The sequence below is a fragment of the Pongo abelii genome, chromosome 8, assembly GCF_028885655.2.
Source record: "Pongo abelii isolate AG06213 chromosome 8, NHGRI_mPonAbe1-v2.0_pri, whole genome shotgun sequence".
Lineage (NCBI taxonomy): Eukaryota > Metazoa > Chordata > Mammalia > Primates > Hominidae > Pongo > Pongo abelii.
In genome coordinates this window covers 67118513-67132304 of record NC_071993.2, presented here as the reverse complement: position 1 = coordinate 67132304, position 13792 = coordinate 67118513, and the positions used below count along the sequence as shown (strand labels likewise).

The 13792-nt window shown below is 40.6% G+C and overlaps 1 protein-coding gene across 10 annotated transcripts in view; it reads right to left on the bottom strand.

The window, feature by feature from the left end:
- Window positions 1-13792, bottom strand: part of KCNMA1 (potassium calcium-activated channel subfamily M alpha 1) — an 838033-nt gene that overhangs the window by 26150 nt on the left and 798091 nt on the right. For all 10 annotated transcript variants that reach the window (XM_063727600.1, XM_054522412.2, XM_054522407.2 and 7 more), the window contains one exon: window positions 10929-11059. In XM_063727600.1, coding sequence (XP_063583670.1) covers window positions 10929-11059 — 131 coding nt within the window. The remainder of the gene's footprint in view (window positions 1-10928; window positions 11060-13792) is intronic.

The window sequence follows — 13792 nt, the reverse complement described above, 5'->3', positions numbered from 1 at the left end:
TAATCACTGGATGTGAATAAGAATCGCTATCGTTTTTAGGCAAAAAGCAAAGTAGTAATCATCTATGAAGAGACAGAGGAGAGTATTAGGAAAAAAGTAAAATTCCATGTTCCTTAACATGTAAATAGGCCATTTAATGTCATTTTTTCTAGTAAAATTGTTGTTTGATATATACGTAATTAAAGATTTGAATTGGACTTTTTAAAACTTGATAAAATTATGCTAAATTTCCCCTGGAAAGAGTCGTACAAAATTGTCCTCTCATGTAGTATTGTAAATTTTAAAGGCTTTCTAACCAAATATTGTAGACAATGTGAAAAATTAGAAGATCAACCAGAATGGATTTATGAAAACCATTGCTTAGTAGTTATAAGACCTTAATACAAAAGTTGGCAAATCTGGCTCTTGGGCCAAATCTTGCTCTGCCATCCATTACTTTTTTTAAATAAGGTTTTGTTGGGACCCAGCTATGTCCATTTGTTTATGTATTGTCTAGGGCTGCTTTGGTGCTAACAAACTCAGAGTTAAGTAGTTGTGACAGAGACTATGTGGCCCTCAAAGGCTGAAAATATTTACCATCTGGCTCTTTACAAGAAAGTTTGCTGATCCATTCCTTAGTATAATAAGGAAAGCATTGCATACCACGGGGAAGGGATTTTACTCAATGAATGATTTGGGGGAAACTGGTTCTCTGATAAAAATTTTTCAACAATATGATAATGATTAAACAATGGTTCTTTGACATGACTCACATTGTACAGACATGAATATTGCGCTTTCAGATAATATTTAATGGCATGGTAATAATTACATAACACTAAAATGTTTTTTAAAAGTAGGATCCCCAAAACACCATGAATCACAATTCATGTTAAAAATGCATACCTGCAAAACTATTGGCTAGGGAAATTAACTTTTCCTGTATTTAAAATTTAATTTTAAGAGTACCCACTTTTAAATATTGAATCTTTATGGTACTGAGTTTTAAGTTTTAATATTACTTTTAATTGGCTTTTTCATACTAATGATTCCTTTTAATGTTTTCAATTATCAAATGTTTATAAAATGTAGAGATCATTTTTATTATTAAACTTTATAATATACACTGTTTCATAATATAACAAATCATGCACTTATTACTTTTTGAATTGTTATTTTTTAAATATAAAACTTCAATGTTTAATGGAAAGCTATCAGAAAAATGATATCCTGTTTATTATTATGGTCACTCATATTTATTTCTACCATAAAGTATTACAAAAAGTACATAATGCTCTGATTTGGGGACTTCCAGAGGGAAAAATAACGCATACCTGAACTGATAGACATATTTATGTGAAAGTCTGTAAGTAGTACACAAAAGTTCTACTTAGTAGTGAACCCTTGGTTTTAGAATTTTGGGTTTTTTTCCTATAATTTTATTTTATATATTTTCTGCTGTGAAAATACATTTATTTTAAATTTCTGTAAAAAAGAAAGCAAATGTTACTAAATAGTTAAAGGCAAAAAATGTAGCCATAAACAACTTCACAAAAATATAGCAAACTGTTTAATCTCACAATGCTTGATAGTTCTCATGTTCAGCATGCACTTTTTACGCATAAAAACTATGAATTCACTATCTAAAATATGCATTTACATCATTATATACAGACTAAAAACTGATATGCTTCAAAACTATCATAAACACAATTAAAGGGCATCCTAGGAAAAATGACAATCAGCACTTGCCATAAGGCATGAGATGGGTCAGTATGATGAGAGTGTGGATTGGTAAAATTGTTTCTTGGAGATATCATGACAATATGTATCAAGAAATTTTAAAGTGTCCATATTTGTTTAAAAAAAATCCAGTACATTTGCCTCAATGTAATAAGTTGCTAGTTGTTCAAAGATTTATGTACAATTATTTTTATTACAGGATTAATCATTACTATAACAAAAATTTTAAAAAGCTAAATAGCCAACCATTTAGTGATAAATAGATTCTGGAACATCCACAGACTGGAGTCTCATAAAGTCCTGTGGGGGCTCTGCAAATCATGACACCTAAGAAAATAATAAAATACTCTGGATAAAATATTAACTGAAAAAGGAAAAAATAACCAACCTATAAAATGAGATAATTCTGTATTTATCTATCCATTTAGAAGGAAAGACACCAAAATATTAACCATGCTTATCCTTGGTGTTGGAAACATAGGCCATTTATATTTTCTTTTTTATATGTTTTCTTTTTATTTTTATATGTTTCTTCTTTATATGTCTTCTTTTATATGTTTCTGTGCTTTCCAAATTTTCATCAAGAAGTATGAATAACTGTTCTAATAAAAACACAGTCAATTTTTTTTAAACATAGGGCACTATAGGTTATCCATTGCAATGATAAATCTAAAAGGTCAGCCTGGGAGGTTATTGTTTTGTCAAATCTTTGGGATTTGACCCTAACATGTTCCCACTTCTGTGTTGAAATCAGTTATACCCAAATCTTTTTGATCAGCCACGGACATTTATTGAGCACCTACTAATCGTTGGGCCTTGGTTTAGCCTGAAATTGTGTGAAAGTCAAAGAGTGCATGACTTTTAGAATTGCTCATCAACAGGTACAATTTCAAGGTCAGTCCCAGGGTTTCACCAGTGTCTGAACAACTCTGGGACCACTCATATCTCTGAGCATAATTGTCTGCTCTCTGAGCTGGCACTGCATCCCAGATGGCTCTCCTTGATTTTTCCATGCAGGCATCCAGGAGCAGAGCTGTGGGGCAGCAGAATCCGTGATGACAGAGAATGATGATGTATTTTTGCCAGCAGATGCTTTTGCTCCTGTTTTGATACCCCAATATTCAGATGCAGAGAAGGACTCTGAGCATTGCTGACGGGTGTGCTCTGCACACCTATCTCTTCAGGATCTGAATAATTTGGTGGAAAGACAATGCCTTTTCTGGAAAAGGGTGTCAGGTCAGTCATATTGGAGGGTGCAAATTTCTTTATGTGATGGGAGTGAGGGTTGGGGTAGGGCACTTCACGGAGCATTCAGCAGTCTGCAATTAAGCATCACTCCAGGGCTTTCTGCATAGGTGATGGCTGTTTCTGCATCATGGGGCAAACCAGGTGCTAGAACTTCAAATGCCAATTACCAAAGGTGCTTCCTGTGGAGGAAATCTCTCTACAACTCACCCGACCCAGAAGGCACACATTTTCTTCTGGGTTAACATAAATGCTAAAATTGAAGAAATACAACATTCTAAAGGCAGGGTCATGTAGGTGAGGTCCTTTGCCTCCTAAGCTTTTGTCCTGCCAGTCTTTTCTGTGCCTTACCATGATACCTGTGCTAGAAGCCTTCTGGGAAGCTCTTGTATAGAACCTCCAACTCTGGCAGGGTTAGTCTTCAGGGATGCTTCAGGCAGAGACCTTCTCAATGGCTATCCTTGCGTCACATGGGCATTTGGGAGTATAAGACAGCTGAGTTACGGTCCTGTTCAGAGCCTGGGTCAGGTGACCTGCATAGTCTAAGGAATACAGGAGTCCCTCTTCCCACCGCCAAGGACAAGGTTGCAAACCTGACTAGCGAAGCCCTTCTTCTGATTAAGGCAACATGGCCCCCTGGTTATGAGTACAGATTTCCAAATCCAATTAGTGTGACTTTTAATACCTGCTTTGCTATCCAATAGCCACAACAATGAAAGAGTTGCCTAACTTTTCTCTGCCTTGAATTCCTCATCCACATAACAGAGATGAAAAAACAAAACAAAACAAAAATTTATAGATTAGAGTTAAATGAGAGTATTTGGGAAACTTCTGATAGATAAAGCATACTCAAAAAATGGGAGTTTATAAAAAGAACCATCAACTAGCAATGCAACCAATTTAGACAATTCCCTCTCCCAGTGTCTCGGCATTCTGATTCTAATCTCTGAGAGCTGGCTCAGAACACAAGGGTGGCCCGCTTGGCCTCTCAAGTTTGATGATTCTCAGGTCCTGTAAAAGGACACTGAGGAAACCATGAAATGCCAGGGGAGGGACCAAGGCACTGTAACAGGGAAACCTGAGCCCACAGCGCCATCTAGCCCGCTTGGCCCACGCCCCGCTGTGCCTGCAAGTGCAACCCGCCCGAGCATCCTCCTCTTTTTATTTTTTTAAAGTATAATTACTGGAGCTTATGTTTCACAGTTAATGCTGTCAAGCCTTTTAAACTAATTGGTCTTTTATAGAAAATTTAACTGAAAATTAACACATCTTTTAATAACATTGCCTTAACTTTAATGGCTCTCTGCCTTTCGTTTATAATTGCTCTAAAATTGTCATTTTCCATGTCATAGCTGCCATTTTTTATATTTGCTAGTTTTCATGGTGTAGATTTTTATTTTTAGTATTTTTCTTTTGTGAGGGATGAAAATGATTGGATTTTTTTTTCCCTATCCCAGGCCTGCCTGGCCTGATGTGACAGCGGTGGTCTGTCCTGAGTCTAGCAGGACATACCTCCATGTGCCCGACTGACACCACTGCTAGCTCCTCTGCCTCGGGACGGCCATGTGCCCTCTGTCTCCGTGTGAGCAGTTGAAATGGAGGCTCTTGAGTGGAGTGTAAGAAATAGGGTCATGGAGCAATAAATTGTTTATGTAACTAAAATCACATGGCATTAAGTTAGCTTGGACTGATAGAGAACTCAGGCCTCTCCATAACACCAGGTTCAAGGGTTTGGCCCTTAATGAAAGTACAGGAAAGACCATAAATCATGTGAACACACATTCCAGATGGTCACACCCTCCAGTCTTACTGACGTAAGTTCATTTCTGGCAAACAGAGGCCAGCTCTCTGATATTAAAGATGAGAACATGGAATCATATCTTCTGGGTACCCCAACTCATCTACCCACTAAGCTCCCAAATACGATCTAAGATGTGTGTTCATGAAAGAGAGAAAGAGAGAGGATAAGTGCACACAAACACATAAATATATATACATATATGTACGTGCATATATACCAAAAAATCTGCTTCTTTGTAATTACATGTGATCTTAAGAAATACGTATCTGCTCTGTGAAAGATTTTCATATGCCTTTGCCATTCTCCGATTAGCAGAAAGTCATAAGGGGTAACATCATTCCCATTTAACAGCTGGGCCCAGCTGGGCCCCAGACAGTAGAAAAAATGTGCAAGGGCTGCCGGTGAGCCAGGACCAGAAGCTTCAAGTCCTAATTCATGGCCCAGTTTCCCTCCTCCAAGTCACTGCCTTTGCTGAAAATATGAATGCACTGGACATGCAAACTCCTGCCCTGGGCATTGTGGTGCAGTGGGCAGAGCAAAGACACACCCGGCTTAACTGGCTCACATTGAAATTTCTCTCTAGCTCCTGGGGGATCCTGCAGCATGGGTCTCTCCATAGGCTGGCATTCACACTTCTCAGATGTATTGTACACTAGCAACAGGGCCCTCTGCTTTTCTCTGCTCTTTCTCTTAACACTGTTATGATATGCTTTTTCTTTATTTTTCCAGATTAGGTAGGCCCTGCAAACCTAAAGCTTCATTAAATCTTGTTTTCTAAAAAAAAATGACAATACTCCCAACTTGTGTGCATTGGAACTCATTAGCTCTTGTAGTAGGGTTCCCCTTTTTCTCCTCAGAAGGAGGTGGCTCCTCACTGCTCCTTCAATAATGATGGTTCAGTGTGATTGGTATCTGTTTAGGAAAGGTCCAAGGCTCAAGGAAAATGGACATCACATGCACAACCTCCTAACTCAGAGGACAAGCAAGTGACCGGAAGGCCAAGGATGCTGTCTGACCACAGACATTGCAATGCAGACACATAAGATTAGAAGCAAAAGGCAGGAGGCTGGTAAGGCCAGGACAGTGGGATGAACCAAGCAGGGAAGAGACATGAATGAAGCAGGCCTGGTGGGATGCAATAGAGAGTAGTGTGGACTGTGGCTAAAGGGAGCAGCTGCTCAGCTCAAGCCAATAGCTGCTTTATGGAAATCTGGGACTCTGCCTTCTGACTCTAATTTAAAGAAGGCAGGAAACTAGATTTTATATAAAATCTTATTTTAAAATATTGGCAACAAATTCAATTTAAAAATAAAAACTTGATAAATGCAGAAGTTGTCTGTGGGGTGGATGTAGACTGCAATGTGACATTTTGAGACTTCTATTACAGATCTTTTATTAGAAACAAGATATCAAGCCAAGTACTATGCCAATATATTGTGCTATTTCTTCTCTAAAATGAGTGCATGAGGATGGGGTGTTGGACAAAAAAATAACCAAGGGTTGCACTTCAGGAATCAACTCAGTGACGGGCTCGCTGTCCTAGCCAGCGTATCCAGAAACAGCAGCATTAGGAGACGCTGGTGGCTTTCAGAAGAAGGTGGATCCTCTTGCCAAGTCTGAAGTGTCTCATCCCAGACTTAGAACTTGGCCGGATGTGGTCTATTGTACTTGGAATACTCAGTACGGCCAGCGGCCTTGCCTTCGTGATTGCTCTCCTGTCTACCACATTCCAACCACAATGGCCTCCAACTGCTTCCTCCAACAAACCAAACCCAGCTTGTCACCACTGTGCAGCTTTGGCCTTTGCAGTGTTCTCTCCTTCTGTTTTTTTCAGTGTCAGCTTCAATGTTACCTCCTAGGACAATTTTACTCTGACCACTGAGGGTAAAACAGGTCTCCACACCCATTCAAGCTATTTCATGTTCTTCAAATCAATTATCCTTATGTGACACTATTCATTTATTCACTTACCTATTTACACTTAACCCACTAGAATGAAAGTTTAAATAACATGAGGGCAAGGTCTTCATCTCTCTTTTTTACAACTGAATCCCCAGCATGGGGAATCATGCCTGGTGTCCAGTAAGTGCCCAATAAATGTATTGATTAAAAGCACTAGCAACAATAAATACATACAGAGCTTGTCAAGTGCTAAGCACTGCTCTAATCGCTTTACAACCTTTACCCATTTACTCATCTCTGCAACCCTGTGACACAGGTACTATTACTATCTTCATTTTAAAGATGAGAAAACTGAAGCACAGAGAGGTTAAAGTTATACAGCCAGTAAACAGCAGTTCTGGAATCCAGATCTAAGCCATCTGGCTCTTGAGTCCATGTCCAGTATTCACTTTTCAGGGTCCAAGTGGAGTTTAAATTGGGGCTGGGGTTGGGAGAAAGTGATAGCTGGATGAAAAAGAAATCTGAATACTCATATGTGAGTCTCATCCCTAAAAACAGAGAGGATTCCTTTCATCTGGTGCGACTGTGTGCATCAAGATGGTATCATTCGGAAAAATACATTTCTAAGTTGTGATCTTCTTAGAGACATATATCCAAAAACCTAATTATTCCCTCTCATCCTGTGTTTCTGCTGTTGATTTATGAGATAAAGCCACAGGGCCATGTCTGTAACATCCCGATCTGTTCCAGGAATGCCTGTGATGAATCAAAATATTATTCTTTTAACAAATGAAGCAGTAAGCAGCAGGAGTTGGGTTATGAAGGACAATATTCAGAGAATGTTTAGACACATGATTAAATGACAATTTGGGGAGGAGCGCTAGAAAAAGGAGACTGTCGACATCTGAAGAGATTTGTGTGTGGATGTTGTGATGTTGCTTATGAGTGAATGCCTGCAATGAAAGTTTACCTCTGTCTCCTGCTGTTTGGAGGAGTCTCACTTTCTCAATTTATATTCCTGACAGCCCTTTTTGTTCCTTCTAGTTATTGCCTTGGCACTTGACTAATCTGTTTTCTCGTACATTAGGGTTGGGGTAGAATGCAAAGAAATCACAGGTAACATTTTATCAGAACGTCTGGATCCAACTGGATTTGTGGACTCAGACCCTACTCAAGACCTCATTATGAAGCTTGTTCATCCTAGACAATGAAAACAAGACCTGGAATAATGTGATAGGCATTTTGATTAATGATTTGAAAAGTTACCATCAATGACTTACTTAAATATGTCTTGCTTCAACACTTAAACCAAGAGTATTCACATTATTGTCCAAAAGATTCGATAGTGTAGCTAAAGTGCCTCGCACAGTTCTGGGCCCTTAGTAAATGATGCTCCTGATGATAAATACAATGACAGTTACCAGATTTCTGATACCCTTTTATCCTAAGCTAGAATGCAGAAGACATGCTGCTCCCATACTATTGCATCCAAACATGCCTTAGTCACACTATCCCAAACATTTTTGTTTGCATTTCAAAGGAGATGGGAGATGGCTTGTTTAAAAATTTCAAATCAATTCACTTTGAATTCTCATTTGAATTTCCAAGAACTGACTACCTACTGATGATATAGATGCTTGTGCAACTCAAATCCAGATGGGCTCCCACCTCCACCCTGTGGCTACCATATGTCCCTTTGGCTGTGTTGAAAAGAAGTTCTCTGGTGCTCAAACCGATTTTATTCCTTGGAACCAGGGCTGGTTTCATGGGTGTTCAGCCTATGTAGTTGCACAGGGCTGTACTCAGATGCATCTCTGTTGCTTATTTTATTTTATTTTATTTTTTGAGACAGGGTCTCACTCTGTCACCCAGGCTGGAGTGCAGTGGCACTATATCATCTCACAGCAACCTCCACCTCCCAGGCTCAAGCGATTCTCATGCCTCAGCCTCCCAAGTAGCTGGGATTACAGGTGCGCACCACCACATCCAGCTAATTTTTAAATATTTTTAGTAGAGACAGGGTTTTCCCATGTTGCCCAGACTGGTCTCAAACTCCTGGGCTCAAGTGATCTGCCCACCTCGGCCTTCTAAAGTGCTGGGATTACAAGCGTTAGCCACCGCGCCCAGCCCTAAGTCTCTTTTGTTTTAATACTCTGCTGTCACCATTTTGAAATTCTTAATAATTCATGAAAAGTGACCTTGCAAATTATGTAGCCAGTCCTGCTAGAAACATACTGAATATCTGATATGTAGAAACATAAACAATTTTATAAATTTGGAATTTTAAAAATGTTATCAGAATATTTTGTAGTTCTGAAAAAAAAATTCTACTGTAAATAGTTTAACCGGCTCTTAGAACAGTCTTCTGAAATCTCTGTAATTAGGATGAGAACTAAAATAAAAATTTCTAATGAGATGAATTACCAAAATCCATTTGAAACTGGATTTGCAGAATATGAGGCCTATGACTGAGAATATGGTCTTCTTAGGAACACATCTTGAGGCTTCTATCATTCCTTCTGGCTTGCTCAAGGAGTTTGCCCAAACTGAGCCCAACATCACTAGCAGGTAGAAACGTTAGCCTTGGTATCATCAGGCCATAAGAAAGATCATGAGCCCCAGGAAACAGGGAGCCCTTTTCCAAGGACCATTTTATCTCCTTGTTGGCTTGGAAAGCCATGGCATGGCATGAAGCCCAGTTAACCTTAATTCAGATGAATGTCATTTCACAGTCATTTTTAAATCCAAAATTCTGATTTTTAACTAAGATATGCTTGCAGTTGGACAATGTTCAGGCACACAGAATAACCCAAATTAGTCTTAAAAAACTTTATGTTTTTTCTTTCCTCAAATAGAGGTCCTTCTGGGATTAGCATTATTTAATGAATAGATGAGACTGGTGCATAATTAGCATATCAGTTGTTTAGCACATTCAGGAAAATAACCTTCAGCACTTTAATAAATATACGTGTGTAAAAACTCTGAGTTCTGTTTATGGTTTTAATGTGTTCAGAAACGCTCTTTATCATGGATTCTCCAAAGGTCAGTTTTTGTTCAGCCTATGTCTGCATTTTCACAAACTGAGAATTTGAGAACTCCAAAATAAAGAAGATTTCTATATAATAAATAAAGATGCTCAGTGGGAAGACTTCATAATACCCAGGTTATGACTCATTCTAAATGTCTACTTTTGCCTTTTGCAGTGAAAGATGGCTCCATTATGTTGGGACCCATTTTTTAATCGTTATTTGTTTTTCAGTTGCAAAAGTGAAAAAACAAATGCCTGATTGCTAGATGCACATCAAGTTATAAAAGAAACCAAAGCTGTGTTTGATCCCTCCACCAGCCCATTCTCCTCTCTCTGCCACTAACTCCTCCCTGCAGCAGATACCCAGCCAGGCCTTGCCTCCATGCCTGCTTCTCTCCCAAGGACTTCAGTCTCAGTGACAGGCCTGGCTGTCACCTTTGACCCACTGTCCTCCCCACCTTCTGCTCATGTTCAATCTTTTCCCAAGTCCTATTAATTGTACTGCCCAATACCGTTGAGCTCCATCCACCTCCCTCGATCCCAACACCAGCTCTATCCTAGTCCAAGCCATGACAGCCTCTTACTCAGACCTCCTGCCGCCATCTTGTACCTCCGAATCATCCTCCCTACAACAGCCAAGGCAATCCCCTTAAAGCATGAACTTGATTATGTCACTCTCCAACTAAAATCCTTCAGTGCCTCTTCATTATTCTTAAGAAAAAGTCCAAAACCATGAAAATGGGTTTCAAGGTCCTGCAGGTCTAACCTTGGCCATCCTCCTGCACCCTTGTCTCACCATGGTCCAGCCTCACAGGGTTTCTTTGCCTTCTTTGAGAGCCTCAGGTCCCCCCCATCACCATGTTTTGCATTTGCTTTCTTTCCTCTTCAGAGAATGCTCTTCCCCCAAGATCTCCCCTCTTTATGGCTCAAATTTTAGCATAAAATGTACGACTTCCTTGGGGAATTTTTCTGGGATCCCCAAAACCAGGTCAAGCCCTCACCTATATTTCCTCCTAGCCTGCCTTGCCTTCCTTGCACTTGAGGAATTTATAATCAAACATTTACTTGTGTGATGGTTTTATAATGTGGGTCTCCCCTTCTAGGGTGTGAGCTTCTAGGAGTCTTGCTCTCCACTGTGGCCCCAGTGCAGCCCAGGGCCTCAAAGGTTGGAGGTGCTCTACTGGCACATCCTCCACCCTTGAGTGAGGAGGAGGGAACAGGATAACTCACCGCACTCATGAGTGAGTCCAGGACACTGACGGCAAACGCTGTCCCACAGGCAAAGGGCTGCGTGAGGTACAGTTCTGTATCAGGGTCATCATCATCGTCTTGGTCCAAAAACTGAACATTAGTATCGTTCACTAGAAAAAGCATAAAATAAGAATTAGCTCTGAAGACCACATACAGGCAGTGAAGCCAGAGGGAGACCAGGCTACTGGTTTAGAAACACTGAAGTCATTGAGAAGGAAACAAAAGCATGGAATATGCTGTAGATGGATCTTTGGGTAAGGGGGGCAGTGGGACTCAATGGACTGTTCCTATGTCACTGTTTAAGTGTCTGAGACCTGGAGAGCAATGAGTTCAAGCAGGCTTGCTCCACGGCAGGCCGCTGGAGGACCAATAGACTGTGCTGGCCAGTCCTTTGGCATAGCTTTAGGATCATGACCTAAAAACACTTTCCAGTGTTTTTTGGTAACCAAGTCCTTTGAGAGATGGACATATTTCAATGATGAGCAGCCATGCTGGGATAGTCATTTTAGCCACAATGAAAAGAAAGCAGCTTATTGGGAGTAAAGAGCACTGGAAGGGGAGCACAGCAAAGGCAGATAGCAAGGAATTCACCCACAGGCATAACCCGCAGCCTACCCACTGGGATTGGCCTGGGTAGTTCCCGGGGTCCCAGGCCCTAAATCTAGGTCCACACCCAATAGGCCCTGTTTAATACACAGGAAACCCCAGGTGGGACGGATGCCTGGCTGTCTCCTGCTGCTTGCTGACAAGGACTTGCTCTGAATTTTGAGTTGCATGGGGACGCCCACGTTCTCCCTTTCCCCTCCTAAACAGCTCAATCTTTTATGTGCTTGCATTCAAGCAGATGCAGCATTGGATGCTGTATTTCATTTCCATCTGAGGATTCCTCAAGGACTCCTCCCGCGTGTACGTGCAGACTGATTAGTTGTGTCACTCAGATGTCTTTAACTTATTAAAAATTAAATGACAAATTAATTTCCATTCCCATCTTGGCTTTGGAAATTATCAGTTTTGCAGAGCAAGTAATAGGGGAAAAGTCGGTGGGGGGATGGGAGAAGGGGGCACTCACAATTTCTGAAATAATTATTGTGCTTTTAGGAAGAGAACAGATGAGGTTTCCTTTCCCTGATTCCTTTCTAAATGTATCAACAGCTAATTCTCTTTTCTAGAGTGATTGTTTTAATTTTTTAAGCAACTTTCTTGATAACTCTTCTTTTTTTAAAAAAAAAAAAAACACTTGTTTATTGTATGAAGCAGAATAAATGATACTAGCATGAAAGGCTAGGCACGGAATTAGTATTTTTAAATGACACCATCTTGTTTCCCCAGAGAAAAATTCTAATGGGGAAAATCTTTGCTCTGTTCTTCCAAAATTGGTCACATTTGGGTCCCCATTGTTTCAGCAGCAATTGAATTGCAGGCTAGTGGTGAAAGTCCAAAATCCAGGCTCTGACAACTGGGCTTCAGTCCAGCCTGTTGCCAACTTCCTTGGGCAAAGCATTTCATCATTCTACACCTTAGTTTCTGTTTCTGTAAAATGGGGGAGTTATAGCAGCTCTCTCATGAGGCTGTCAGGAGGCTCATCCGAATGGGATTGTGCCCAGTAAGCCTGGCCCAGCATCTGGATCATGCCATGACTTGATAAATACCAGTTGCTGTCATGATCTCCATTCTGACATTAAATACCTGTCCACCCATTACAGCATGAAAATGCCCAGCTTCCCTCTGCCTCTCTTGGAAACACTGAAGGTCTTGCTCAGGGGTCTTTCAAGAGGTAGCTTTTCCTCACCTCCCTTCACTTGTCCAAAGGGATGTTGTAGGCCACTGTTTAGTCTTTCTGATTTGTGAATCAGAAAATGTAAACTGGAGACCACATATGGAAGAATGCGGTTTTAGTTACTTATAATAGCCACCAATGGTGTGTGTGGCAATGCTCCGAAAAGCACAGCATCTGTTACCTCTTATCAGGAAGATGGGGAAGGGTTGGTACCAGATATGGAGGTGAAGTGACTCCAAGTAGGGGGAGGGGACTCTAGATTGCCAGTGAGCTAGACATCTGGGGTCATGGGAAAAGGGCTCCAAGAGACTAGCCAGGGTCCAGTGAATACCTTGTATACCGTTCTGAAATACCCAGTCTCAGAAGGAGAGCAAGCAATGCTACTCAAGGCCTATTTCACAGAACAGTAATTATGTGGGTGCTAAGAGGTACCCATGTAATCACCCCAAAGCATATGTGGTCAAATACAATTGGAATAGTCAGGTGAAACAGCTTTAACACAGTCCTTTCTTGTGAGACTCTGAGGAGCCTTTGCCATGCTAACATCAATTGAGAGTCTCCAAGTAGATGAAGAGTGGAATGTGCTACACAGCTTTGAAAGCTTGTGTGGCCTTGGTGCCCTCTGTGTCTCTTAAAATTCATTATACTGGCCTGGCATAATGCAGAATATATCTCAGAACATGTAGATAAATCAGAAGTATTTGTGGGGGATGTGGGAGGTGAAGTGGTCTGAGGAGGGCAGTATAGCGGCTAGAGAAATAGGTTTCAAGGCAGAAGACAAGGGTGGTGTGAGCACCTGAAAGATTCTCTGAACACAGGAAGAAATCTGGTGTGGGACAAAGGCTTCAGGAGAGTCAATGATGCTAATCAAATACCAGAATTGTTGCCTTAGGTTTGGGGCACCAAGCTTTTCCTTTTCTCGTCTACTAATGACAAATTAAGATATCCTAGTCAGTCAGCGGCACGTGAATTCCAAATAGAAAATGAAATTCCTGGCAGTGAGGATTCTGAAATGCTGCTGTAGGTTTGTGAAACGGAGATGTTTGGATTAATTTTCCAACCAGAG